The sequence below is a fragment of the Diceros bicornis genome, chromosome 18 (genome assembly GCF_020826845.1).
Source record: "Diceros bicornis minor isolate mBicDic1 chromosome 18, mDicBic1.mat.cur, whole genome shotgun sequence".
In the NCBI taxonomy this organism is placed as follows: Eukaryota; Metazoa; Chordata; class Mammalia; order Perissodactyla; family Rhinocerotidae; genus Diceros; species Diceros bicornis.
The window spans coordinates 20,945,839-20,972,638 of record NC_080757.1 but is presented as its reverse complement, the minus strand read 5'-3'; the positions used below and the strand labels follow the sequence as shown (position 1 = coordinate 20,972,638).

General features: G+C 38.3%; 1 protein-coding gene across 2 annotated transcripts; it reads left to right on the top strand.

Annotated features, from left to right (window-relative positions):
- Positions 1 to 133: 133 nt before the first annotated feature.
- On the top strand, positions 134 to 26,571 carry UTP6 (UTP6 small subunit processome component). 2 transcript variants are annotated; one of them, XM_058560319.1, is made up of 19 exons: positions 135 to 306; positions 1,529 to 1,613; positions 4,570 to 4,611; positions 4,846 to 4,938; positions 5,650 to 5,697; positions 6,145 to 6,208; positions 7,613 to 7,731; positions 11,404 to 11,481; positions 12,257 to 12,338; positions 13,135 to 13,216; positions 14,084 to 14,268; positions 14,829 to 14,908; positions 15,285 to 15,362; positions 17,982 to 18,161; positions 19,031 to 19,111; positions 19,313 to 19,422; positions 20,466 to 20,532; positions 23,380 to 23,452; positions 24,666 to 26,571. In XM_058560319.1, the coding sequence occupies exons 1-19, from the start codon at positions 215 to 217 to the stop codon at positions 24,821 to 24,823; spliced, it is 1,797 nt and encodes a 598-aa protein (XP_058416302.1). In that variant the 5' UTR covers positions 135 to 214; the 3' UTR covers positions 24,824 to 26,571. The 2 variants fall into 2 exon arrangements, with proteins under 2 accessions (XP_058416303.1, XP_058416302.1); XM_058560320.1 differs by lacking the exon at positions 23,380 to 23,452 and having other exon boundaries at positions 134 to 306; positions 24,666 to 24,782.
- The last annotated feature ends 229 nt before the right edge of the window (positions 26,572 to 26,800 follow it).

Here is a 26,800-nt window from a genome sequence, read left to right as displayed (position 1 = left end):
CCCACAGTCAGCCACACGGAGGCAACAGCGGCCGCCAGAGCCAGAGGCCTTCTCCAGCGGCGGGGGCGACGGAAGCGGAAAGGGCGGGACCTAGGGCGCACGTTACGTCAGCACGTGCGAGCGCTGGGGCTGGGTCTCGGGAGGAGAAGGTGAGCGCTTCCTGCGCGTGCTGGCTGGTGACAGCCGGTCTGAGGGCTTGTAGCGGTCAGACCTCATGGCGGAGATAATTCAGGAACGCATAGAAGATCGGCTCCCCGAGTTGGAACAACTGGAGCGCATTGGACTGTTCAGTCATGCGGAGATTAAGTGAGAGAGAGGAAGAGGAAGAGCTGGGGCGGGCTGAGGGGAGGTTGGGGGCGTGTGTGTGGCGGTGGGCAGGGATGGGGGCACTTGAGCTGTGTTTATTTTTCCCAGCGTGGCGGAAGCCCATTGCCAGATTTTGATGATGCGCCGAACTAATTTCTTGTTCGTTGCACGGTGATCCGTCCATTTACCCCCCAAACATACAGCTTTTCATGGAGCCAGGTCTTGGGGCTAGAAAGGTGATAAAACCAGGATCCCTGCCCATCAGGAGCTTAACTGTGTGTGGTGGGGGAAACAGACCAGTTAACATTTACAGTGCAGTGTTCTGTTAAGTTGATTGTAGTACAGTGTGCTGCTCTAGAGATGCGAACAGAGTGCCTTGGGAGCCCAGGAGGAGTAGATAAATCTTCCTAACAAGACCTGAAGATGGGGACCATTTAATTCAGTTTCCTATTCTACCCCAGGGCTTAGCCATCAACGTCTGGCACATAGTTGGCATTCAGTAATTTGTTAAAATTAAGTTTAATGGTTTTTAATGGCTTTCTATGACTGTTTCTTTATGTTACCATTACTGTGAATGTAGTGATGTGAGTATGGGAGCCTTAAAGGAAACATTTGTTAATGAAACTCAGCATAGCAGTGTGGACTCTTAATAAGTGGGCAGTAAATGTTATTATTGTTGCCATTAACTGGAGACAATTATTAGTTTGCACATCTTGCATTAAATTCTCCTAATATACACATGTTGTGTGTTCACTCCTTAGCTCAGTGACTCTTCTCCCATAAGTCCTTTAGAGTAATAATTAACCTTTCTAGGTAGAGACAATCTAGGCTTTTTTTTTTTTAGTCTGCATGGAAAGAGATTTGATTGTTATTAAAACCTAAGTGACCTGAATTTGGAGAAAAAGAAGTCTTTACTAATACTGCATAGAAATAATTTAAAGTACTTAACATCATTTGCTTTGCTGGTGGGAATGTCAATGGTCCTGGTAATTGATTAAGGTGATTTTCATGAAAGTTTTAAAATACATCTTGATGCCCTTAAGAACATAGAAGTAATTGTGTAAGAGAATACTTGCTTAGGAAGGATAATTATTTGGGAATTATATGTTTTGGTAATTATGTGTTTTAAATATATTAAAAATAAAGAAACTTAAAAAAAACCCCAAAGTTATTTAACTTTGCTCTTTTCAAGTGTTAAAATTGTAAATGATTTCCCCCTCAGGGCTATCATTAAGAAGGCTTCGGATCTAGAATACAGAATACAGCGAAGAGCTCTTTTTAAGGAAGACTTTATCAATTATGTTCAAGTAAGTAAATAATTTCATTACTTTTTAATCCTCTCACAGATTTTAAGTCAGTTATAGAACGGTGAGCTTGATGTCGATTTTCTCCAAAATTCTAGAAATGATGATTAGACACGTAATTTTTGGGGGCCAACCCGGTGGCGTAGTGGTTAGGTTCATGCACCCTCCTTTGGCGGCCCGGGGTTCGCCAGTTCGGATCCCAGGTGCGGACCTACGCATCACTCATCAAGCCATGCTGAGGCAGTGTCCCACATAGAGCAAGTAGAACGATGTACAACTATGACACAACTATCTACTGGGGCTTTGGGGAGAAAAAAGGTAAAAAGGAGGAGGATTGGCAACAGATGTTAGCTCAGGGCCAATCTGCCTCCGAAAAAAAAAAATAGGTAATTTTTGAACAGGAATAGAGGTGATTTGGGTATAGCATTGCTCCACTAAGGCTTTAGTCCTTGGCAAACAGAAGTTTTTTTTTTTCTTCTATAGGGTTAATAGATCAGAGACTGCCGAAGACACAGTGTATCAGGATTTCAGCAAGAGATTTGATAGACACTGTCTTGTGGGGAAAAATAAAGGAGAGTGAGTTTGATGAAATTAATAGCTGGAGCATTGTGTTAGGCTCAAGACTACACTTTAAGAAAGTCTTGGAGAGGTTGGTTGGAGGTAGCCAGGATGGAAACCTTGTTCTAGGAGGAATCATTGAAGGAAGTAGAGATGTTTAGCCTTAAGGAGACTGAAGAAGTGGCAAATAATTTCATTCTTCGAACATTTGAAGAGCTCTGTGTAGATTAGATTGATTAGTTTTAGAGAGCAGAACTGAAATAAGTAGATTAAAAACACACATACAAACTCTTATATAACACCCCCTGCACACAACCATATAAACTTGGCTATGAGACATAAATGACATTTTGTTTTGTTTTATTTTATTTTGCTGAGGAAGATTTGCCCTGAGCTAACATCTGCCGCTGATCTTCCTCTTCTTGTATGTGAGCTGCCACCACAGCATGGCCACTGACAGACGAGTGGTGTAGGTCTGTGCCCAGGAACTGAACCTGGGCCACTGAAGTGGAGCATGCTGAACTTAACCACTAGGCCACTGGAGCTGGCCCCATAAATGGCATTTTAAATCAGTGAGGTTCTGGTTATCCATAGTGAACAAAATAAAATTAGATCCCTTCCTCACATAGTACACGAAAATAAATTTCTGCTCAATTGAAAAGCTAAATATGGGGGAGGGAACCTAAATCTTCTACAAGAAATGTGGAAGAATGACTTCAGATAGGGAAAGATTTCTTAAAATAAGTGAGCCTGTGAAAGCACAAACCATGAAGAAAAGATTGATTTGACTAGGTTAAAAGTAAAAATTTCTGTGCAAAAACACTGTAAATAATGTAAAAAGAGAAGTCACAAAATGGGAGAAAAATATTTGCAATACATTTAATTAGAATCTAGAATATATAAACAACTACAAATCAAAAAAGAAAATGGCAAAAAACTGGAAAGAAAACGAAAACAACTGGAACAATATGAAAGTGCAAATCACAAAGGGAAACATCATTCATTGGTAGACTTAGGAAAAGATGTTACTCTCTTAGTAATCAGGTAAATATAGGTTAAAACCCGGGTGCAGTACTGCTTTATATCTGTCATATTAGCCAACGTTTTAAAGACTGACATTATCGGTATATAATTATACAACCACTTTTGGAGAACAATTTGGTAATATCCCATAAAGTTGAAAATGTGTATACTCTGTGACCCAGCAATTTCCTTCATTTGGTTGTACAGTAAATATTGAATATCTACTATGTATATGGCACTGATTCAATCTGATGAAGTACAATAATAAATTAAGCAGACAAAAACCATTGCCTTGAGAAGCTTATATATGAGTGTTGGAAGTGGGTATACACCCTGGAAAAGTTCCTGAGTATGTCCACAAAAAGAGATATTCAAGAATATTAACGGCATCTTTTTGTAATGGAAAAACTGGAAATAAATATGCATCAGCAGGAGAAAGGATAAATTGTGCTTTCATACAGTGAAATACTATACAGTAGTTAAAATGAATGGACTTGAATTGCATATGTCAACAGGGGTATATCTAAAGACATAAAGTTAAGTAAAAACATGGAGTGATAGGTGCAGTATGATACCGTTTATATAAAGTTTCAAGATAGCATTATAATGAAGTCCAGAGTCATGCTTGGGAATGACAAACAACAGTGTCAAGACAGTCATTTCTTCTGGGGAGGGAGAAGAGTGGAATCAGAGGGCCTTACCTTTATTTGAAATGTTTTATTTTTAAAAAAGATTTGAAGCAAATATAGTAGAACGTAGGCCGTAATGGAGCTGTGTGGTAGCTGCATGGGTGTTCTGTGTGCTTGAAATATTTCATGAAGTTTTCACATGAAGCATGCGATCTTCTGAGGTCCTGAGCTTTCCGTCTCTATAGTCGTCAAGCTGAGGCTTAGAGAGGAATTGCAGAGTGGTGATTTTTAGAGAGCCTTACAGGTTCTGAGTGGTCCTTTAGAGGGGAGGATAGGGAGAGCCAATTAGGCACCCTGTTTCCGCTAGTACTGCTCTCATTTATTTGCTTGTGCATCAGCTAAGAGTTTTCAGTGGTTAATTTACTAAAAGTTTGAACACACTGTTGTAGACTAGAAAGTTAGATTGATATTATAAATCTTATGTCTTACGGTTTTAATAACGTTTTCTTTGTATCTAAGATGTTTATGTGCTTGCTAATGTGTGTTTACACATTCTTACATTCGCAGATGTAAGGTGAATTTTCAGTGAATCTAGACATTTACTGTAAATTATGCTTCTTGATAGCAAATTATCTCCTGTTTTATATTCTTGATTTTTGTTTATGATTATAACTAAATGCATTTCTTGTATTTAACAGGTCATAATTTTTCTTGTTTTCTTTTTTTTTTGGCGTGTTTTTCTTCCATAGTATGAAATTAATCTTTTGGAGCTGATCCAGAGAAGAAGAACTGTAAGTAGATGATTTTCTGGAAGTTGGAAAAAATGTAGAATTAAATAGTGTGGTTCTATAGCTAAAACCTGGGTTTTGCAAGTAATTGGCATTGATATTGTGTTGTGATGTGCTCATAACGGGTATTTGTAATTGTTTGCTTTCTCTATCAGTAGTGTTTAATGATCAGGTAGGAATGCTGCTTTGGATAAATGTGATTAAACTAAGGCTTAGTTTTTTTGTGTCCCTTTTTAGCGCATTGGGTATTCATTTAAGAAGGATGAGATTGAGAATTCTATTGTACACCGGGTACAAGGCGTCTTCCGACGTGCTTCAGCAAAGTGGAAAGTAAGTGATCAGAGCGTCCTTAACTGTAAGAGATGTGAGGATGTGCATTATACATATTATGGCTTGGATATTCACATGTTTTGTCATCTCTTCTTATCTTGTGTGTCTCAATACCTAGTCTGATGATGGTATTGTTACTTGAAACCACTTATCAAACCATTGAGAAAATTGATCATTGCCTTACAGTTATTCTGTAAAGATGGTGCTGAAAACAATGGATTTGGTACATAATTAAGGATTAGCAAATTGTCTGGGATTTGTTTGGATATATCTCTAAGTAAAGCATACTGAAGACTTGAAGGTGGAAGATAAATGGTTAGAGTAGGGGCAGCACCTCACTAACTGATTTTCTTTAAGTTTGGCTCTGGAACTGGCACATATTATATGGGAAGTACCTTGCGTTCCTGGAAATGATAAATTTTGGGTTGCTACCCCTGATTGAGACCATTTAATGAGAATTGCATTGAGCAAATTGGATAGACAACAAATTCTGTCTTGGAGCATGGTAAGTGGGAGTGGGGGGACAGATTGAGTTATCATGGCTAAGAGATCTAAGGCCTCGGTGAGGAGAAGAGCCTAATATGCTGAGGGATGTGGTAACACATTGGATTTTCTAACAGCTGCCTCTGTTTCTAACAAAATTAATTAATGCAAGGTGTATTATATATAGAATTCAAATACAGGCAGCTTACCACACTGCTTTTCTTGCAGGATGATGTTCAACTTTGGCTATCCTATGTAGTCTTTTGTAAGAAATGGGTGAGTATTGGGCAGCCGTATCTTTTCCCTCTTTCCTTCTTTTGGTTAGTCTGACTTTTAAGTCCCATACTTGATTACTGAACTCCATGTTTTCTCCAAAGATGTAGGGTTAACAAAAGGGAAAAAACCCAAGAAGGCCGAACTTCAGTGTAGCAGCATTTGCATATCTGATTGACTATATAAATGGCATCCCAGTTAGTTGAAAATGATCTTTATGTGTATTTGTTGGGTAAAGTTGAAAAATTTTTTAGATATTTAGGGTGTTTACATATAGTGGTTTAGGTAGAAGATGATGGATGTGTCTGTATTTGATTATACGTCCCTAGCAATAGCAGATCTTGCCCATTGAATTTTACAGTTGGTAAGATTACGGTGCAGATCACTTAGAGATTAGCAACAATGATTTTGCTATGTAGTAAGTAAAATTTTTTTCTTCCTGTTTTACAGGCTGGCAAAGCTCAACTTAGCAAGGTATTCTCTGCCATGTTGGCCATTCATTCGAACAAGCCAGGTATGGTGAAATCCTTGTCAGTTCTTTTTCTACTTTCTATGTAGACTCGGGCTGTTTTGGAATTTATTTTGTTTGATAAACCTAAAAGAAATTATTTTGAGAACTTGAGCATAGGCACTTGGCCTCAGCAGTTTTGGTCCAAATAGCTTGCCTTTTAGTTCATCTCTGCCTACATGTACTAGTTACTGTGTCAAGTATTGTATTTGTGGGCAAGAAGGGCTATGTTTCTTTTTAATGATAAACTCTCTGGTTTTTTGAGTGACATTCTTTTTGGAGGTAGTCATATTTAAGGGATTTCAAAAACTTAAAAGGGGAAAACGTTAATACAGATTTTACAGGTGACTGGCACGGAGTAGGTACTTAGGTTTTGTAAGAGAAGGACTTCTCTTGTGACTACTGTGTAAATGGTACATTATTTTATAATGGAGGTGCTCCAGTGCCTAGTCTCAACCAAGTATTAGATTTGACCAGACAGATGTTTCACAGTACGAAAGATCCAAATAGGCTACATTTGGCACCAGTTTATTCAGAAGGATACAGCAGGACAGCATTAGGTGTGTTCCTTCAGTGGAGTACTCTTAGCAATTTAGTGGCTAGAGTCTAGTTCCCAGGGTGACAGTTCAGGTGTGAGGGGATGAGACCACTTCACCTGAACGGGTAGAGGCACCGCCCTGGCTTAGAAGACCCACGGATGGGCATAGCTTTCAGGGATCCTAGAAAGGATCCTGCTCGATTTCAGGAGTTACATGCTCAAGAAAGCCCAGAGCAATGGCTCTCTACTATTCCCAGCCTTCCTAGTCCAGATGTGGTTACCAACCATGAGTCATTTTTACCAAAAGCAGTCTTGACTGGTAACATAGCTGACCTTTATTAAGTTTCTAGGGAAATAGCTAGAATGTTAACTCAAGGTTAATTTCCGATATAGAAGGACAAAGCTGTTATTTTTTAAAGGCTTTATTCCCAAGAAGTAAGATAAAAAATTTGTTTTTAAAATTATGAGCTGTTTAAAAAAATTATGAACTATTTTAAATATAGAGAAAAGAGCAAAATAATTTTATTTCATTGATTCTAAGATGCACATTTTTTTCCATCATTTTAAGACTTTTAAAATTTGTATGTGAATTACAATGATGTTGATCTTAGATCTGATGTGATATAGTAACAGGCACATAAGTACCCACAAGTATTAACATTTACCTATTTGCTTCAGAATACTCTAATTTTAGATAAAACAACAGTACTTTACAGGTAACCATTAGAAACTCTCTATCTCGATCCCCTTTCTCTTTTGGTGCGATTTTTTTTTTTTTTTTAATTCTTTGAGTATTAAAATTGGAGTGTTGGTCTTTTTTGTCCTGACTTGATTAATTTATTGAAATGAAGTCTGATGTTTTTCATTTATAGCTTTGTGGATCATGGCGGCCAAATGGGAAATGGAAGATCGCTTGTCTTCAGAAAGTGCAAGACAACTATTTCTTCGAGCTCTGCGCTTTCATCCGGAGTGCCCGAAACTTTACCAAGAAGTGAGTATGTGTGCCCATAAGATGCCAGAGTGATGTCTTAGTTTGGCCCTCTGAAGACATATGTTCTTTATTAAGTTAAGAAAGACTTCAATTTATGGAGGTTAGGCATAAGTAGGGGAGCTGCTGGGGAAAGGGGGCTGGGAGCGTATTTCTTGGCCACTGGTAGGTGTTAGGACCGTGTGCATCTTCCAGGTTGTTAGTGTGAGATTGGAAATCCTACCTGCGCATTATGGTTGGGAGGGCTAGAGAACTGGACCCTATCTTTTTTTAGTTGGAGGGGGCAGGGTTCAGCCATCTTTATACCTTTGTCCTTATTTATTTTTTTTCTTGCATCTTTCTCTCTCCCCCTTTCTTTTCTTTCTCTCTCTCTTCCTTTGGCTTCTCTTCCTCCTTTTTTTCCAATTTCTTCTTGTTCTCTTTGTCTCGAAATTACTGAGGACCCCTCTTGGTGGGGTGCACTAGAACAACGATGGCCAGACTTTTGATTAAAAAAAAAAACAAATGCTATGTATAATGTATTATTGGAAACTGTACCTTTTTCTGAGGTGTTTCTGTCAGGATAAGGGAGAAACTGCCGTGTAGTCTTCAAATGAAAATTAAGCCGCGGGGCCGGCCCGGTGGCGCAGGCAGTGAAGTGCACGCGCTCCGCTGCGGCGGCCCGGGGTTCGCCGGTTTGGATCCCGGGCACGCACTGACGCACCACTTGTCAGGCCATGCTGTGGCAGTGTCCCATATAAAGTGGAGGAAGATGGGCACAGATGTTAGCCCAGGGCCAGTCTTCCTCAGCACAAAAAGAGGAGGATTGGCAGATGTTAGCACAGGGCTGATCTTCCTCACAAAAAAAAAAAAAGAAAATTAAGGCTTGTGTGATGAGGGGAAAAAGACAATGGGTCTTCATGCTAATAGGTTTTATGGCTGTCCTAATTTTTTTTTTTTTTTTTTTGGTGAGGAAGATCAGCCCTGTGCTAACATCTGCCAATCCTCCTCTTTTTGCTGAGGAAGACTGCCTCTGAGCTAACGTCTATTGCCAATCCTCCTCCTTTTTGTCCCCTTTTCTCCCCAAAGCCCCAGTAGAAGTTGTATGTCGTAGTTGCACATCCTTCTAGTTGCCGTATGTGGGACGCCGCCTCAGCATGGCCGAACAAGCAGTGCGTTGGTGTGCGCGCGCTTAACCGCTAAGCCACGGGGCCAGCCTCCAATTAAATATTTTTGATCTTGCAGTAATTTAATGATGTTTTATGTTGTAGTCTTGCATCCCTTCCCTTCTTTTTATATTCTCTTAGACATTCCTTTGCTGCCTGTATTATTTTTATTGAGAAGCTATTGTAAGAATCAATCTTCCCTGCTTTTAGAGGGTTATTGTATGGTATTATTATATATATTTTTTGGAGGCTTTCATAAACGCCTATACTTGTATTTTCCAAAATGGAAATAGATTTATTACTTATTCTTATCAAAAGTAATTAGAATTTGTTTATCATAAGTAGTTCAGAGAAAATAGTTTTATGAAAAAATAACAGAAAAAGTATTAATAATCTTACCACCCATACTTTTATGCATATTATGGATATTTAAAACAAGTGTTGTTTCTGAAAAGTGGGATTCTACTACATATTCTTGTGTTCCGTATTTTACCTAATACATTGTGCCTGTAGTTCCATGTTAGTATGTATTGATCTGTATCAGTGGTACTCAAACTTTCTGGCCTTAGGATCCCTTTACAATCTTAAATTACTGAGGATCCCAAAGATCTTTTGTTTATATGGGTTATATCTATCCGTTTTTATTATATTGAAAATTAAAACCAAGAAATCTAAAAATATTCATTTAAAAATAATAAACACATTACATGGTAATATAGATTACTTATTTTTATTTTTAAAGATTTATTTATTTATTTTCCCCCCAAAGCCCCAGTAGATAGTTGTATGTCATAGCTGCACATCCTTCTAGTTGCCGCATGTGGGATGCGGCCTCAGCATGGCCGGAGAAGCGATGCGTTGGTGCGCGCCCGGGATCCGAACCTGGGCTGCCAGCAGCGGAGCGCGCGTACTTAACCGCCAAGCCACGGAGCCGGCCCCTAGATTACTTATTTTTAAATGAAAATGACTCCTCTAAAACAAAGTTTTAAGAGAAGAATGGCGTTATTTTACATTTTGCTAATCTCTTAAATATCTGACTTAATGGAAGACAGCTAGATTCTCATATCTGCTTTTACATTCAGTCTGGGTGATAGCACCCATCACATAGCCTCTGAAAAACTATAAACTCTTGACAGAGTAAGAGCGAAAAAGACAAATAACATGTTAGTATTACTATGAAAATAATTTTGACCTTGCAGACCCCCTGGAAGGGTGTTGGGAACCCCCAGGTATCCCCAAGTCACATTTTGAGAACCTCTGATGTATATTATCTGTTTTAATAGTTGCATTTTTTTAAAAAACTAAAGTTTGTTTTTTATTTTACACTACAGTCATGTCACTTGATGGGATACATTTTGATAAATGCGTCGTTAGGCGATTTTGTCATTTGTGTGAATATCATAGAGTATACTTACACAAACCTTGATGGTATAGCCTACTTCACACCTAGGCCATATGGTACTAATCTTATTGTTAGTCATATATGTGGTCAGTCATTGACTGAGGTTGTTATGTGGTGCATGGCTGTGTAAAAGTAATATGTATTTTTAGGAAATCTTGGAGGAAAAAAATCAGAAAAGCAAAAGCACAGAAAAGGACAAAAGTTTGACTTATTGAGGACAAATGCTATTAACAATATGGTCCATTTCCTCTTTTTCTGTGTACGTTTTTCACATAGTGGTTAACTGTTGTTACATGTAAAATTTTGTAGCCAGCTTTAAAAACAAGGTAGAAGAACATTAGAATTATAGTAACTGACCATTGCTAAATTAGTGTAACTGTTTTCTGGCGGCATCAGCAGTCTGCTTCTTTTATAATCTATTTCAGTTTCCCTATTGTTAGACACTTAGGTTGTTTCCAGTATTTGTTCTTACACCTTTGTGTATGAAACTTTTAGGTATGTATTTAGGATTATTTCCTTGTGATAGATTCCTGGAAGCAGAATTATTGAATTAAAGGGTATAAACAGTTTTTTTAAACTTGTCATTTTAATATGTCTTGTAACATGGAATTCAAAGTATTAAAAATTCTGGATAAGTCCAACTTTATAGTACATGTTAATCGTGCATTAGTTTTCCTCATATAGCTTGATGTTACATATTTGCCATTGAGTTTTATTTTGAAATAATTACAGATTCACAGGAAGTTACAAAGATAGTACAGTGAGGTCTTGTATACCATTTACTCAGTTTCCCCTGATAGTTACATTATAAAATTATAGTATATTAAAACCAGGAAATTGACATTGGTATAATGTGTGCATATAGTTCTGTGTCATTTAGTTCTGTGTCGTTTTTTTCACATGTGTAGATTTGTGTAACCACCACTGCAATCAAAATACAGAACTGTTTCACAACCACAAAGATCTCTCCCTCTTTGTCAATGGCAGGTAGTTGCATAAGAGAATAAAATATAATGCTCTCGCCAAACTTTTCCAGAACTGGTATTTGTGGGTAAAAAATGGCATATTATGTTTTTCTAATTTAAAAAATTATCTCCAGATTTTCAGTTCGTTGTTTCCCTTCTGTAGTACTTTAGGATGGAGCTGATGCATGCTGAGAAATTGAGAAAGGAAAAGCAAGAATTTGAAAAAGCCAAAATGGATGTGGTAAGATCCTAATGTGTTGTCACTTGTTAACAATTTAGAGTGTTTTGTGTCTGCTTAGGAGTAAGAGAAAATCTTTGGAATATGTTTTTCTTTCCAATTTAGTGTCATTTTGAAACTTTAAGATGAATCTAGAGTTGATTTAATTAAATGGGCTCAGTCATAAAAATGAAATTTTGTGCTTTAAAAATAGACATTTGGACGAATTGAATTGGTCCTCAGAATTATTACTGATGGAATGGCCAAATGCTATTCTTTAATACTTTATGATTTCATTAAATGACATGTTAATGGGTTGAAGGAGCTGGAGAAAGGTGGTGAAATGTGTGGTTCCTAGGCTTCTTTCTTTTCCTTTTTATATAATTTTTTAGGTGACAGAATAATTTAAAAGAAAAAAGTTTTAGAATGTTAGAGCTGAAAATGAAACTTTGCTATCATCTGTTACTGTGGTTTCCAGCTCTGAACTTTTTTATCCAAATAAAGTCTTACTCAGAAGGGTAATCAAGACATGTAAAACCCGACCTATTCTGGTCTAAAATCTGAGGCCTTAAGCCGTGTGATCTTGCTACCACTCCAGGAGCCTGAGAGAACACAGTCAGAAGATCAGTGGTCTTGTTCAAGCTGCACATTTTACAAGTGAGGGAACTGGCCCAGAGAGAGACGTGATTTGCCAGAGCTCATGTGGCACAGGTAGTCTAGGACTGTTCATTTTCATCCTAGTGCTTTTTCTACTTATTGGCACTACCTGTTAAGTTATGTTTAATATAACACTCTTTAGGAGACTCTGGATTATCCTGAGGAAATCCTTAAGGGCGAGTTGGCACGGATCATCTACAAAAATTCTCTTAGCATGATTAAAGGTGGGTTTCTTTTGAACATTTATTTATGTGAGGAAGTAAAACATCCTATTCATAATGAGGAAGACATTTTGCTAATTTTGAAAATTTCTGTTAGAAATTCTGCTAGAATATGTATAAAACTCTGATTGTAGGAATAATGTCCTATTTCTTTCATAAAAGGCTTATTGCCTCTTAGGATATACTTGAAAATTTCAATAAGTTTTTATTGAGTACTTAATTCATGTGAGGAGTTGAAAAGAAACAGATGATTTAATACATTCTTTTATGCCCTTAGGAAGTGTAGAATAAAAGTTAGAAGTGGTTAAGTTCACATGCTCTGCTTTGGGGGCCCAGGGTTGGCAGGTTCGGATCCCGGGCGCAGACCTATGCACCACTTACAAGCCATGCTGTGGCAGGCGTCCCACATACAAAGTAGAGGAAGATGGGTACAGATGTTAGCCTAGGACCAATCTTCCTCAGCAAAAGGAGGAGGACTGGCAACAGATGTTAGCTCAGGGCCGATCTTCCTCACCAAAAAAAAAAAAAAATTGACATAAATAGGCAATTAAAAAGAAGAAATAGAAAATACCAATAAATATATGAAGAAGTATTAAAAAAAGTACCTATAAATACTCCAAAATGTTAATAATGGCTTTGCTTGTGTAGTGGGACTAGGAGTTCTCTTTTTTTCTTGTTATGACCTATTTCCCAATTTAAAAAACAAAAGAACTAACTCCAGTACATCAAGAAAGTGGTACTCTTAGAGTAAAGTGATACTTTAGAGTCTTACTTCCCTCCCCTGCTTTTGAAATTTTAGGTGCAGAATTTCATGTGTCACTGCTTTCAATTGCACAGCTATTTGACTTTGCCAAAGATCTTCAAAGAGAAATTTATGATGAGTAAGTAAAAGAGTGGAAAGGTGAATGTGTTTATTTCTGATCTTGTGGTAAAGATTTGAGGTTGGATATTTAGAAAAGGGGAAGGAAGATACCACACTAAATCCTTGGAAGGAAGCTAAGTTTTAGGACCATTGTATCATGTAATCCATATAAAAAAATATCTTTCTGGAGAAGTTGTTTGACCACTTATTGGCTTCCCTTGGGAAATATTTTGCCTTTATTCACTAACAAATATCTCCTATGGCTTATATAAAAATCTGTATTTCTGCTTTCCTGGCATGTCTTCTGTCCATAAAATGTAGGTTGTATTCATGAATGTTTATAGTTGAGTGCTGCAGGTAATTTTTTTTTTTTAATGATTATATGGTTTGAGAATTATTTGCAGTCTGCCTTGTGGGTACTTCACTCTTAGATAGCACCCTTTACTTTCATGGGAGAGAAAATAGAGCTTGGATCAGTTTCCTCTTTGGATATCTTCAGAGTTTTGGTAGAGGCTTAGGTTGTGCTTTTTCTCAGCCTCCATTATAGAAAATCAAGAGCCTGCATATACTAAGATTCTCCAGGGCTCCAAGATGATTGTCTTGTCACACATAACCTGCTAAGAGCTAACTTGAAAGTTAACATTTGTGAATGATGTCTGAAACGTTCTGAAGCCTAATAAATGTGTGACAACTCTTATCCATTGACAACATTTATAAAATGAGTGTGAAGATATCTGGAGAGCTGTTGGGAGATGGCTCAGTATGGAATTGTTAAAGGGATGTCCTGGTTCCATTTTAGAGCTCAGGAAACTCTCTCTCTGTTTGATATTCTGAGTTAGTCTTGTGTCATAGGGCTGATGCCAGTAAACTGTATTTTTTTTTCCAGCCTTCAGGCTCTGCACACAGATGACCCTCTCACTTGGGATTATGTGGCACGGCGAGAACTAGAGATCGAGTCACAGCCAGGAGAAGAGCAGCCTACAACGAAACAATCCAAAGCAGTGGAGGTGGGCCGGAAGGAGGAGAGGTGCTGTGCTGTATACGAAGAGGCAGTGGAGTCTCTCCCTACAGGTGATCTTCACCAAACCATGGTGTGGTGTAGAAGTAATGGTATTCTTGAATGTGAAACTGAAGCTCCATTCCCACTGCCAAAATTGATGTCAGGAGTCTCTTTGTGGTAGTTTACAGTGTGCCTGGCTTTCCAACTTGCTCTTTCTTTGGTGGTGAAAGATGGAGTTTTTATGACTTTTCTTGATAGTAGTGATATTTATGTTCACTTATTTGGGAGAAATGATACTTAGGAAATGATAATTCAGAAGATTGTTTAATAATCATTCCTTAATGATCTTTTGTTGCAGATTTACTTTTTAATTTTGTAATATTGGAGAATAAAGGTAGAGGAAATATATAGCATGGATAAGGCTTTTAATTTTTATATTTGTGTCATTACTCAGTTTTTCCCCCCCAATATTTGAGATATTTGATTGGCTGTAATCAGAATAACTATTTTTTTATTAGACTAGTTTAAAGTCTTTTCAGAGGAGTTTTCCCTTCAAAGAAAACATGTTATCATGATTGTTAAACTAAGAGAATTGGTGATCTGATCAGTGTAATCTTTCTGACCTTTCTAGAGGCCATGTGGAAGTGTTACATCAACTTTTGCTTGGAAAGGTTTGCTAAGAAGACAAGTAGTCAGTTCCTCAGAGAGAAGGTAACAATTTATGTTACGTGGTTACAGTGGCTGACTAGAAAGTGACTGTCTCCTGGAAGAAGAACATACTCACAGCTCTTTTGGGGTCTGGGACAGCTTCCAAGACCTTCATGCATAACCACTCTTCTCCTGTGAGTGACCTGTCATTCTGGAGCTTAGAGTCTGCTTTGCCCTGATACTGGCCACCACGTTAGGAGGTGCTTCTTGAACTGGGCTGTGCTTGGTGCCGCTGCCCAACTCATTTAATCATAAGTGTAACTACCTCAGTCCCTTCTCTCAATTCTTAGAAACGAGCAAAACTACTTTTGTTCCTGTCAGAGGCCGAAGGCCCCTGCTGGGATCTTTGTAATGAACTGATAGGTTTTTCTGATTTCAGAGGCTGGAAAGAACCATGATTGCATTCAGGAAGGCACATGAACTCAGACTTCTACCAGAATTCCAGTACAAGCAGTGGGTAAGGATATGGAGAACACATTCACTGCCAATTACACGTACCTAATTCTAGTTGGTTCGTGCTGGGGTCATGTGTTTTAATATGTATATAGTTTTGTGACAGCCCATTTGGAAGTTTGGTATGGTAGATGTAGAGAGTGTTTATATTTGGTTGTCGGTATTTGGTGTATGCCAGAAATGAAATCTGTACCAGTAAAGGGTGGAATTTTATATAGTGGAAAACACTCAGAACAAAGTCACAATTTGGGTTTATTTTGTTTGTCCACCCATCTATCTTTTACTGAACATCCTGAACATATATACCTGGCCCAGAATAACCGTTTGTACAATAAAGACAAATTAGATGTGTTCCTGTGTTTTAGAAGCTGACATTCTAGTAAGAGGCATATTAACCGATCCCTACCCTCTGGGGCGGGTAAGGATCATTATAGAGACCAGAATAAAGTGTGTGGGAATACACAGGTCTAGACTGGGTTTTGCCACTTAATAGCTAGGTGATGGGCAAACCATTTAACCTTTCTGAGTTTACTTGATTTAAAATAGTGATAGTGATGGTGATCTTTGTTTTTGCCACCGCACAAAGTTTTTGAGAGCAGTACCTGAGATCATGAATGTGGTAATAAATGTATTTAAATACCCTTGTAGGGGCAAAAAGGACAAAAATCTTTATATTTGTTGAGTGCTTTTTATATAACAACCTCTTTTGATTCATATCTTTATGCAATTTTTACATGATTGCAGTTAGTCTTGCTATTTTGTATTGTATTCTACTATTTTTATATTAATGTTTTTCTATACTTTTTACATATATGTACATACTATATAGTAGCCTATTCTATTATACCATGACTGAGGTACCCCTCTCTCGTTGTGGCATCTATCTGTGAAAAATCCCGGGCCTGGATGAGTTCAGCTTCTCCTGTTTGAGCTATTGAATGCTGGCAAGACAGTCACACCCTATTGATTCAGATGGGCTTTGCTTTGAGTATTGCCTTGGTAGTCCTGCTCTCTTGCCGTTATTGTTTCTTTTTTTTTTTTTTTGTGAGGAAGATTAGCCCTGAGCTAACATCTGTTGCCAGTCCTCCTCTTTTTGCTGAGGAAGATAGGCCCTAGGCTAACTTCCGTGTCCATCTTCCTCTACTTTCTATGTGGGACGCCTGCCACAGCATGGCTTGATAAGCCATGCGTAGGTCTGCCCCTGGGATCCGAACCTACAAACCCTGGGCTGCCAAAGCGGAGCGCGTGAACTTAACCACTATGCCACCGGGCCGGCCCCTCCCTTATTGTTTCTTTTGCCATTCACCGCTCTGGCTCTTTCCTCTGCTCCTCAAATTTCTGATGCTGCCCTTCCTAAGCCTACCACCTCATCCCTCATTTGGTGACCTTGCCTTAATGAGAGTTCCTCAGCATACTGCCTGTAAACGTAAAAGGCTTAGCTGATTCTATACCCATCCTTTCTCCAGATTATTCTCCACAGAATGATCTTTTAAAGTTGATTATCAGGTTATTCTGTAGCTTCCCATTGTCCTCTGGATAAAGCTGCTCATTCTCCTTAATTTAGCCCCTGCCTGTATTTCCAGGCTCTGCTGCTAGGTCTCCAGTTTACATCCTAGCCCTCCAGCCATTCTGAACTTGGATTTCCTTGTGTATCCAAGCTGTCTCTCATTTTCAGCCTCTTACACATGCTGGTTAGGAGAGCCTTCTCCTTTGCTGGGGATCTCTGCTTTCACCTGACTAATGCCTGCTCTTCCTTGAGTTTTAGCATTAGTGATGCTTCCTTTCTGGGAGTCCTTTCTCCTCACTGCCATAGACCCTGCTGGGCGCTCCTACTTTGTAGTCCTGTAGCATGATTCTTTCACTGTCATGGCACGTGTCAGACTGTCTCTACTGGTAGACTGCAGGCTCTTTGGGCAGTAGGGAATGTACCTGATTTCCTTTTTATTGAATCTAGCGTATATGGTGTGCAATAAAAATGCTTGCTGAATGCGTGGAGTATATACTGCCATTTACTTGCTGTTTCACAATTTTATAAAATTGGATTGGTTTTAAACATTTTTTTCCCATGTTAAAATAGTGTGGGTACAAGCATTTTGAACAGATATCCTTCTGTTCATTTATTCGTTGGGTTGTAGTTGTTAAAGTAAAATTCCCAAGTTTAAGATATAAACACTTTCGTGACTCTTGTTACGTAGAGTTAAGTTGTATTTGAGAAAAATTGTACCAGTTGATAGTGTGCCCAACTCTGTTTGAATGAGTAAAGTTGTTTCCTTACCACCCCACAAGTACTGGTTTTATCTTTACTGATTTTTATTTTCTGTCTGGTGGGTGTGAGTTTTATTATAGTGAACTATTTTATTAAAAACTTAACTTTCAGTCTAAATTATTTAGGCCCTCTGCTTTTTACCTCTTCCCTGTTTTTTGATAGGCCTTGGGGATGGGAGCAGGGAATGGAGGAAGAATTCCAAATTGTTCACTTTCTGCCTGTTTGGCAGCCGTGGTAAAAGGTTTAGTGAAAGGCTGTTGAGTCTGTTGCCTCAAATGAGGTCTTTATTTGTCTCCATTGACATAGATGATTTAGCTTTCCCTAGTTACTTTTCCAGTGATCCTTTGTCTTATCTAGATTGAGTTGTTGCTGCGCCATGACTTCTTTAAGGAAGCCCTGGAGGTGGTAGTGGCCGGGACCGAGTTGTTTAGAGACTCTGTGACAATGTGGCAGATGAAGCTGCGGGTGCTGATCGACACAAAGAGCCCTGACATAGCCATGGTTGTTGAGGAAGCCTTTGTGCACCTGAAACCCCAGGTCTGTGAGTTGAGTCTTTTGCATTTCATTCTATTTGGGAAAATTTTTAAGACTGCAGCCAAAGCTCTTTTGGAGTGTACGTGTCTGATGAAAGGTGGGCCTGGAGTACATTTTTTATTGAGGTGATGGTTCAAGGGTCAGGAGTAGAAGAATTTACTTGCATTTATAGTCTGTTTCTAATTCTTTATTGGAAAATTGACTAAATTATATAAAATTTTCTACTCTATTTAGATACCTTACAAGTGAGGAATATTAATAGAATATTATTCTCACCTACTTCCAAAGCTGAACTTAAGCCCAATTTTAAACATACATATATGTCTAAACCTTAAAAGTTTAAGAGACTAAACCTTAAACGTTTGCCGTGAATCTTTTATATTAGTAGGGAAAAAGTGTTCCAGAAGGTAGAGTGGGAGAAAAATCTTAACTACTTTATTGCTCATTTGTGTGTGCCTCTGGGACATGAGTGAAGATCAGATGGTTCAGCCTAGATTAGTTAGTACTTGTGTTGTGGGGCCTAGACAGCAGAGACAATGACCTGGGTAGCTATGAGTCTGACTAGCTGTGGGCTGTTGATTGCTTAATTAACTAATAGATAATTGATGATGATAACTATAAGCAGTATTCCCCAACAGAAGGGAACTAGAATTAGCAGGAGAATATTACTTTGGGTGACTTGGTAAGAAGGCTATCTGTATTCTGGCATACCATTACTGCCAGATGCTGACAATTCTGTCCCAGTGAGGTAGACTGGGAATTAATCCATATTTCAAATATTGGTTATCTTAGGAGGACCCTGTCTTCATAGTGACTAGTTTTCAGAGCATAGTGCTAAGCTGTCATTTTCTACCCCTTTTTATTGTGAGCAGGTTTGTCTGCCATTGTGGATTTCTTGGGCAGAGTGGAGTGAAGGTGCCCAAAGCCAAGAAGATACTGAAGCCATTTTTAAGGTATAGGCTCCACGTTCTAAGTCTTGTGGTGTGTGGGGAATGAGCACGTAGGTTCACTAGTTGGTAGCTTTAGGGTTATTTCTAAAGCAGGTGCTTCTAAAGCACTATTAATTGAGTGGTCTGGGATGGTTCTGGGAAAATTTGTTCTGATATTTAGAAATTTTCTCATGCATCTCGTTTCTTTTGTCCTTTAAATTGTAGAAAGCTATCTTAGCTGTCACGGGTGCGGACTCAGTCACTCTGAAGGATAAGTACGTGGATTGGGCTTATCGAAGTGGTGGCTACAAAAAGGCCAGAGCTGTGTTTAAAAGGTACTCATAAACATTCGTAGTTGTTACTGGTCTCTCGACCCCATATTCAGCCCCTCATACCCAGTTGTATGTATCACAAATAGTATCTGAGGAATAAATCCAAGAGCCTTTTGCAAACTTTCTTTTTCTTTTTTTTGAACAATAAAAGCAGTTCATACCCATTGTGGAAAAAAAAGGATAACTAATAATCACTGTAATCCCTCATCAAGAGAAAAACCATCTTAACGTATTTTAAAATTTGTTTTTCACATATTTGAGATTATATTATATTCACATTCGGTATACCACTTTTTTTTTTTTTTTGAGGAAGGTTCACCCTGAGCTAACATCTGTTGCCAATCTTCCTCTTTTTTCTTTTGTCCCCAAGGCCCCAGTATGTAGTTGTATATCCTAGTTGTAGGTCCTTTTAGTTCTTCTATGTGGGCCGCCACCTCAGCATGGCTTGATGAGTGGTAAGTAGGTCCACGCCCGGGATCCAAACTAGTGAACCCTGGGCTGCTGAAGCGGAACGTGTGAACTTAACCACTATGCTTTGTATACTACTTTTACTGATGAACATTAGGCCTTTTCCCTGTCAGTAACAATTCTTCATAAATATCATTTATTAAAAATAGCTGTGTGATATACTGGTCTGTGGGTGTGCCATAATTTATTTGGTCACAGTAATGCTGCTTTGATGAACATTTCTGCACAAATATTATTTGTTCATATTGGAAATGATTTCCTTAGAATATATTCTGAGAAGTGGAATTATAGATCTCCTTCAAAAAGACCTTGAGATATAATAGAACTTAAGACTCTAAAAGTAAGAAAGAAGAGAACAGAAAGAAAACTAGGAAAGAGTTTGGTGGTTGTGAAGAGTAAGTCATTGGAGATCGAAAGCATTGGGAGTGACTGCTGCGCAAGTCCAGTCCCTGCATTGAATTGCAGCTAGGTCTTGGTTAAACCTTGTGTTGTGGAGGCACTGGCAAAGGTATTTATATTTATGGGGTGGAAGAGGCTTTCTGTCATTGTGGAAGATAACAGTCCCCCTTTCCTTTTAGTTTACAGGAAAGCCGTCCATTTTCAGTTGATTTTTTCAGGAAAATAATCCAGTTTGAAAAGGAGCAAGTAAGTGTTCTGTCTATGCATTTCTTGTCTGGGGAAGTGTATTAGTGGTTACTAATCTATGGCAGCATTTTGTTATTTAAAAAGCTCTCGTTACGATACAGTATACATTTCTGGTCCCTTCATCCAACCCTTTTTTCATAGAGATGGTTTAGGGATGAATGGTAATAAAGCAAAGAAGGGAAAGTACATGTCTGGAAAATAGAAAACTCAGATGTCACCTCTTGTAGGAAGCTGTCCTTGCCAGGCTGGGTGAGGTGCTGCTTCTCTGCCTCCACAGCATCCTGTTTGTCTCTTGTATTGGGGTGTGAGGTAGAGAGTAGGCGCTTAGTAACTGGTTTTGGTGTGTGTTTTTTTTTTTTTTTTGTGAGGAAGATCAGCCCTGAGCTAACATCTGTGCTAATCCTCCTCTTTTTGCTGAGGAAGACCAGCTCTAAGCTAACATCTATTGCCAATCCTCCTCCTTTTTTTTTTTTTTTACCCCAAAGCCCCAGTAGATAGTTGTATGTCATAGCTGCACATCCTTCTAGTTGCTGTCTGTGGGACGCGGCCCCAGCATGGCCGGAGAAGTGGTGCGTCATTGCGCGCCCGGGATCCGAACCCGGGCTGCCAGTAGCGGAGCACGCGCACTTAACCGCTAAGCCACGGGGCCGGCCCTGGTTCTGGTGTTTTTAACTGAACTTGTGAGTGAGGAAAAATACAGGAAAGTGTCAGTTAAAAAAGTAGTACACAAAAATCTAAATGTATCTGTAATCTCATCACAGTAACACAACTAACCATATTTATTTTTATTGTGTGCTTTAATTTTTTGTTTACATATATACACAGAGTTTTGTACTGTTTTATTTCTGACTTATGTGCCATATGGAAGTTCTCTCTGTTTTTCTTTTAGTTAACACTATTTTGTAAATGCATTCCTGTGTTTTTACATGGTTATCATTTCTAATGGTTGTGGTGGTATTCTTAAACCCATTGTTTTCTCAACTGTTCCATTACATGTAGGTTGTTTCCAGATTTTTGATGTTGAAAACAAAGAGTGCTGCGAGCATTTTGTTTATATAACATTTTTTTCTTTTGAATTATTTTCTTGAGATAAATTTCTAGGACTGGAGATACGAGTTTTTTTTTTGGTTGTTTATATATTGCCAGATATTCCTCGAAAATAATTATACTTATTTATAGTGAAAATCAGCAGATATATCAGTATACCTATTTCCTCACACCTTCTCAGTTTTGTTTTTTCTCCTTTATTTTGCTGTTTTGATTGGTGTTTATTATTTTTATTTGAATTTTGAAAAATCATTAGGTTGAACTCTTATTTTCATAGTTTTTTTTTTTTTTTGGTGAGGAGATTGGCCCTGTGCTAACATCTGCCAATCCTCCTCTTTTTTTGCTGAGGAAGACTGGCCCTGGGCTAACCATGCCCATCTTCCTCCATTTTATATGGGATGCCGCCACAGCATGGCTTGCCAAGCAGTGCGTCAGTGCGCGCCCGGGATCCGAACCGGCAAATCCCAGGCCACCGCAGTGGAGCTCGTGCACTTAACCGCTTGCGCCGCTGGGCCGGCCCCTTATTTTCATAGTTTTGATCATTGTGTGGGTCAATTATCTGTTCTTATCCTACAGTACAAGAGATAGTATAGCATAATAATTAATAGCCAGGCTTTGGATTTAATAACATAATAGTCATGTGCCTTTGGCAAGTCACTTAATTCTAAGCCTCGGGGTCCTCATCTATAAAGGTCATAATACCTGTTTCAGGGGTGTGAGGGTTATAAGGCCAAAGGGAATACTGGTTAGAAAAGACTTTGCACAGTGCCATGCACATTATGAGCCCTTAAAAGTGTGGTTCTGTTCTTCATGCATATGTAAGCTATGAGGTTAAATTGACTTTCTATAAAATAATACAATCTCACTGAAGAGAAATTTGAATGAGGAAATAGTTGACTATACAAAAGGATTTTTAAACTGAAGATAATTAATCTGCTTTGAAAATGAAACAAAAGAGAACACATTTAAACGGAAGTAGAGGTAAAGAATTAACATTGATTGATTGTAAAGTTAGTAGCGGCTGCTCTGCTAGGTGCGTAATTAATCAGCATTTTAATTTAATCCTTGTTGTTGCTGTAAGAGATATCATTATCCTTGTTTCATGGGTGAGGAAACTTTTAAGGTCAGCGAGTTTAAAAACCTTGCTGAAGGGGGCTTCCAGGTTGGTGACCACGTGAAGATGTGTTCATGTGGCATGGCTGGAGAGAGCATGGAAGCTTCCCTGCTCCTTTCTCATACCTTGCCTGTGCATCTCTTCTGTCTGGCTGTTGCTGAGTTGTATCATTTTATAATCAACCAGTAATCTAGTGAATAAAAAAAAAACTTGCTGAAGGTCATATAACTAGTATTTATATATACTTTGCCTTGATATAAAAAGTTTTAAGGTGGACATGGCTTAATATGTGCCCGAGCCCAGATATTCAAAGGGAAGAAATGCCTAGCTATAGGGAGTAGAACCTTCCCTATTTATCTGTTTAAATCCTACTCCTCCCTCAGGGCTTTTAGATATATTTTCTTGTGAAGCTGCCCGTGTTCCCCCAACTGAGAATTAATTAGGCTTTTTCCACGCTACCATAGCAAAGTGCTTTTATCACTGTTTGACATTTACTTCACTCTGGTGAGTAGTACATTGACTTTTCTCTGTGTAAGTTGAGAGCCAGACCGTGTTCATCTTAAACCCTGACCCTCCTCCCCTTCTGATAGGTAATAGATGGTAGCTCCTTAACCATGTGGTTGAAATGAATTTGTGACATTATAAATTAGGCTTTTGAGGCAAGATTGTCTGATTATTTTTGTTAGGAATCCTGCAAGATGGCGAACTTAAGAGAATATTATGAGAGGGCTTTGAGAGAGTTTGGATCTGTAGACTCTGGTAAGTAAACTTCAGTTATAGACACATGAGTCTGTTTGCATGTGTGGGCTGTAACCTCTCAGTATGATTGGAACAGTGTTTCTTAACTTTTTTTTGGTCATGACCCTGTTTGAGAATAAAACTTGCATCCTTCCCCTGCCTTCTCCCTCACTTTGTGCATAGATACTTGCAGACATAATTTTGTTCATAATTTCAAGTTCACAAGCTCAAGAGTCCATTGGTCTTCTATTAAGAACTCTGGATTAGAGAAAGATATGTTTGGTTTGGTTCTTTTAAAAAAATGTGATATTTGTAAGAGAAAGGTTAATGTAGGCCGGAACAAAAAGGAGGAGGAGTTAATAGTAAAGAGGTAGTGGCATGCTAATTGATATTAGTTGTCATTGGCTATTGCCACATTGTCCTCATTTGTAGGATTTGTAAAACATACTTCTGGGTATAGGTATGTCATGTAGAATCTGTTTTGAGGAACTCAAAAACTGACGTGTATAGTTGTTAAACTCACATTTAAAAAATACATTAGCTAGGGGCCGGCCCTGTGGTGTAGTGGTTAAGTTCCCGTGCTCCACTTCTGCAGCCCGGGGTTCGCGGGTTCGGATCCCGGGCGCGGACCTACACACCACTTACCAAGCCATGCTGTGGCAGGCTTCCCACATATAAAGTGGAGGAAGATGGGCACAGATGTTAGCCCAGGGCCAATCTTCCTCAGCAAAAAGAGGAGGATTGGCAACAGATGTTAGCTCAGGGCTGATCTTCCTTACCAAAAAAAAAAAAAAAAAAAAAAATTAGCCTTTACAAGGTTTCAACAGATCTTCTCCTAGTGAAATGAATGAAAATGGCACTTTTACTAACCCAAGCAAGTTTTATTAAGCATGGTAACAAGACTATAGTGAACTCATTGAGGTCAGTTTCACCTTGAAAGAGACTTCGTAAAAACCTCCCTCTAAAATATTTAGTATTTTTGAGTTTATGAAATACATAGACTGTCATGATTAAAGTGAAGTTTCTTATTTAAAAAAAAGTTTTGATATACCTTAGCGTAAAGAAGCTGAGAGGGGTACTGTTTCACATAGGGTTCTAGGGAAATAACAGCAAGAAGTTAAGTTTCTTAGAAATCTTGCATTGAATTGATATTAAATAATTAAATTTGCCTAGTAAAGCCTTGTCAGTTATCTAATTGTATGTTTACAGTAGTTTTTTTTGGTTCTCTTTAAAGATCTTTGGATGGATTACATCAAAGAAGAATTGAACCACCCGCTTGGTAGACCTGAGAACTGCGGACAGATCTATTGGCGAGCCATGAAAATGTTGCAGGGAGAGTCTGCAGAGGCATTTGTAGCTAAACATGCTATGCATCAAGCCGGCCATTTGTGAAAAAAGGAAGAACACAGCCAGCTTTGTGAAATAGTATTGTAAGCCCTCTGGGCAGATTTGTATTAAGAGTTCATCTGCAATTTGCTTAGAGATGGCAGACAAGATGGCTTTCTGATTTTGAGACATGCTTTAATTTTGTTAATGCGTTAATCTTTAATTCCAGAAAAGAGAACTGCTGTTTAGTGGCCAGAGGCTACTTGTTGAGGCCAGACCTGCTATAGGTCTTAAGTATTTTCCAAAATATATGGAAGTCATACAACTGAGTTTCTTTTATTACCTCTGGTAAAGCATGAGTATTTCTAATCTAGACCTAGATTAGTGGCCAGTTAAAATGGAGGAGAAAGTATAGTTCAGTATGTTTATTTGCTCCTTATTATAAAAATATAGGTGGTATGCATTTGTTGTAGAAAATATGGAGAGAACAGGAAAATGTGGAGAAGAAAATAAAAGCATCCAGTAATCCCATCATCTGGGGTAAACTCAGTAATTTGATTTCCTTTATCAGAATGGATTTATACTTTCGATCATTTACTCATGCCTTCATTCACTGAGTGTCCGTCATAAGCAGGAAGGAAGGGAAGGTTTTGGGATGGAGGTACGGGTTGGAGGAGCAGAGCTGGATATCCTGAGGGAGCTGGGTGAAGCAGCAGAGAAGGATGCTGGGTATTGGGGAAAAAGTTATCCTTTAGGAAGATTAAGACATTTTAAAAGTGTTTTCTCTCTCTGGAACTGATCTGTTTACAGTGGGGAGGCCTGGCAACAAGAGAAGGGCAGGGGTAGAGAGTAGATTAGAGCAGCGCAGAAGGACTTCAGAGCAAGGATGGAGGATGGCTTGGAGCAGAGAAGGGCATTCTCGGAGCAGGGGAGGCAACTGTTTGAATTTTATGTCCTTTAACTTAACATTATGATGTCACTGGGAGAAGCATTCAGTGAAGTTTTATTTAATGTTTCACTTAATGCTATGTTATTTTTCCATGTCATTAAATAGCCTTAGAAACATTTAATGAATTCATAACTTTCTATTGTACAGATGAGCCATGACTTATTTTACTAATCGCCTGTGGTTGGATCTTGTCATTTCTAATTTCTTCTTCTTATAAATGCTGTTGATGAAGATTTTTGTAAATCTTTGTTCACATCCCTGATTATTTCTATAGGAGATTGACATTTGACAGAATTCCTGGATTAAAAGATATAACTATTTTAAAGAATATGTATTGCCAATTTGCAATGTATGAAAATACTTTCAAGCAGTGTATGAAAATGTCAACATCCTTACCTGCACTGGGTATTATATTTTTTATTTTTACCATTTGAACAGGTGAAAAGTGATATGTTATTATTTTAATGTGCATTCCTTTGCTATTAGTGAAGTTGATGTTTTTTCCTGATTCTATCTTTTCATGTTCTTTGACTATTTTTTGAACTTTTTTCTTACTAATTTATAAGAGTTTTTTATATATTAGGAATATTAATCTTTAGTTCATCTCTCCTTTATTGCAAATAATTTGCTCCCAGCCTTTTTGTGTGTGTGTGTGTGTGGTGGTGTTTTTTGACGTCCAGAGTTTTTTTGTATGTGTGTATGATTTTTATTGTTGAAAACCTTTCCTCTTGCTGAGGTTGACAACTCAGTTTTTTTCCCCAAGCAGTTAACTAAATTTTCCACACCACCATTTGTGGCCAGTCGTTTTTCTCTCTGCTGATTTGTAATACTGCCTTTATTATATATTAAATTCCTTTGAGTATTAGAGTCTGTTTTAGGGCATTTTTAATTTAAGCTTTTGTACTCTAAATGTTTGCCTGTTATTTGCGGTTTTGTTTTGTTTTGTTTTGTTTTTTTTGAGGAAGATTGGCCCTGAGCTAACATCTGTTGCCAATTTTCCTCTTTTTCTTTTTTCTCCCTAAAGCCCCAGTACATAATTGTATATCCTGGTTGTAGGTCCTTCTAGTTCTTCTATGTGGGACGCTGCCTCAGCA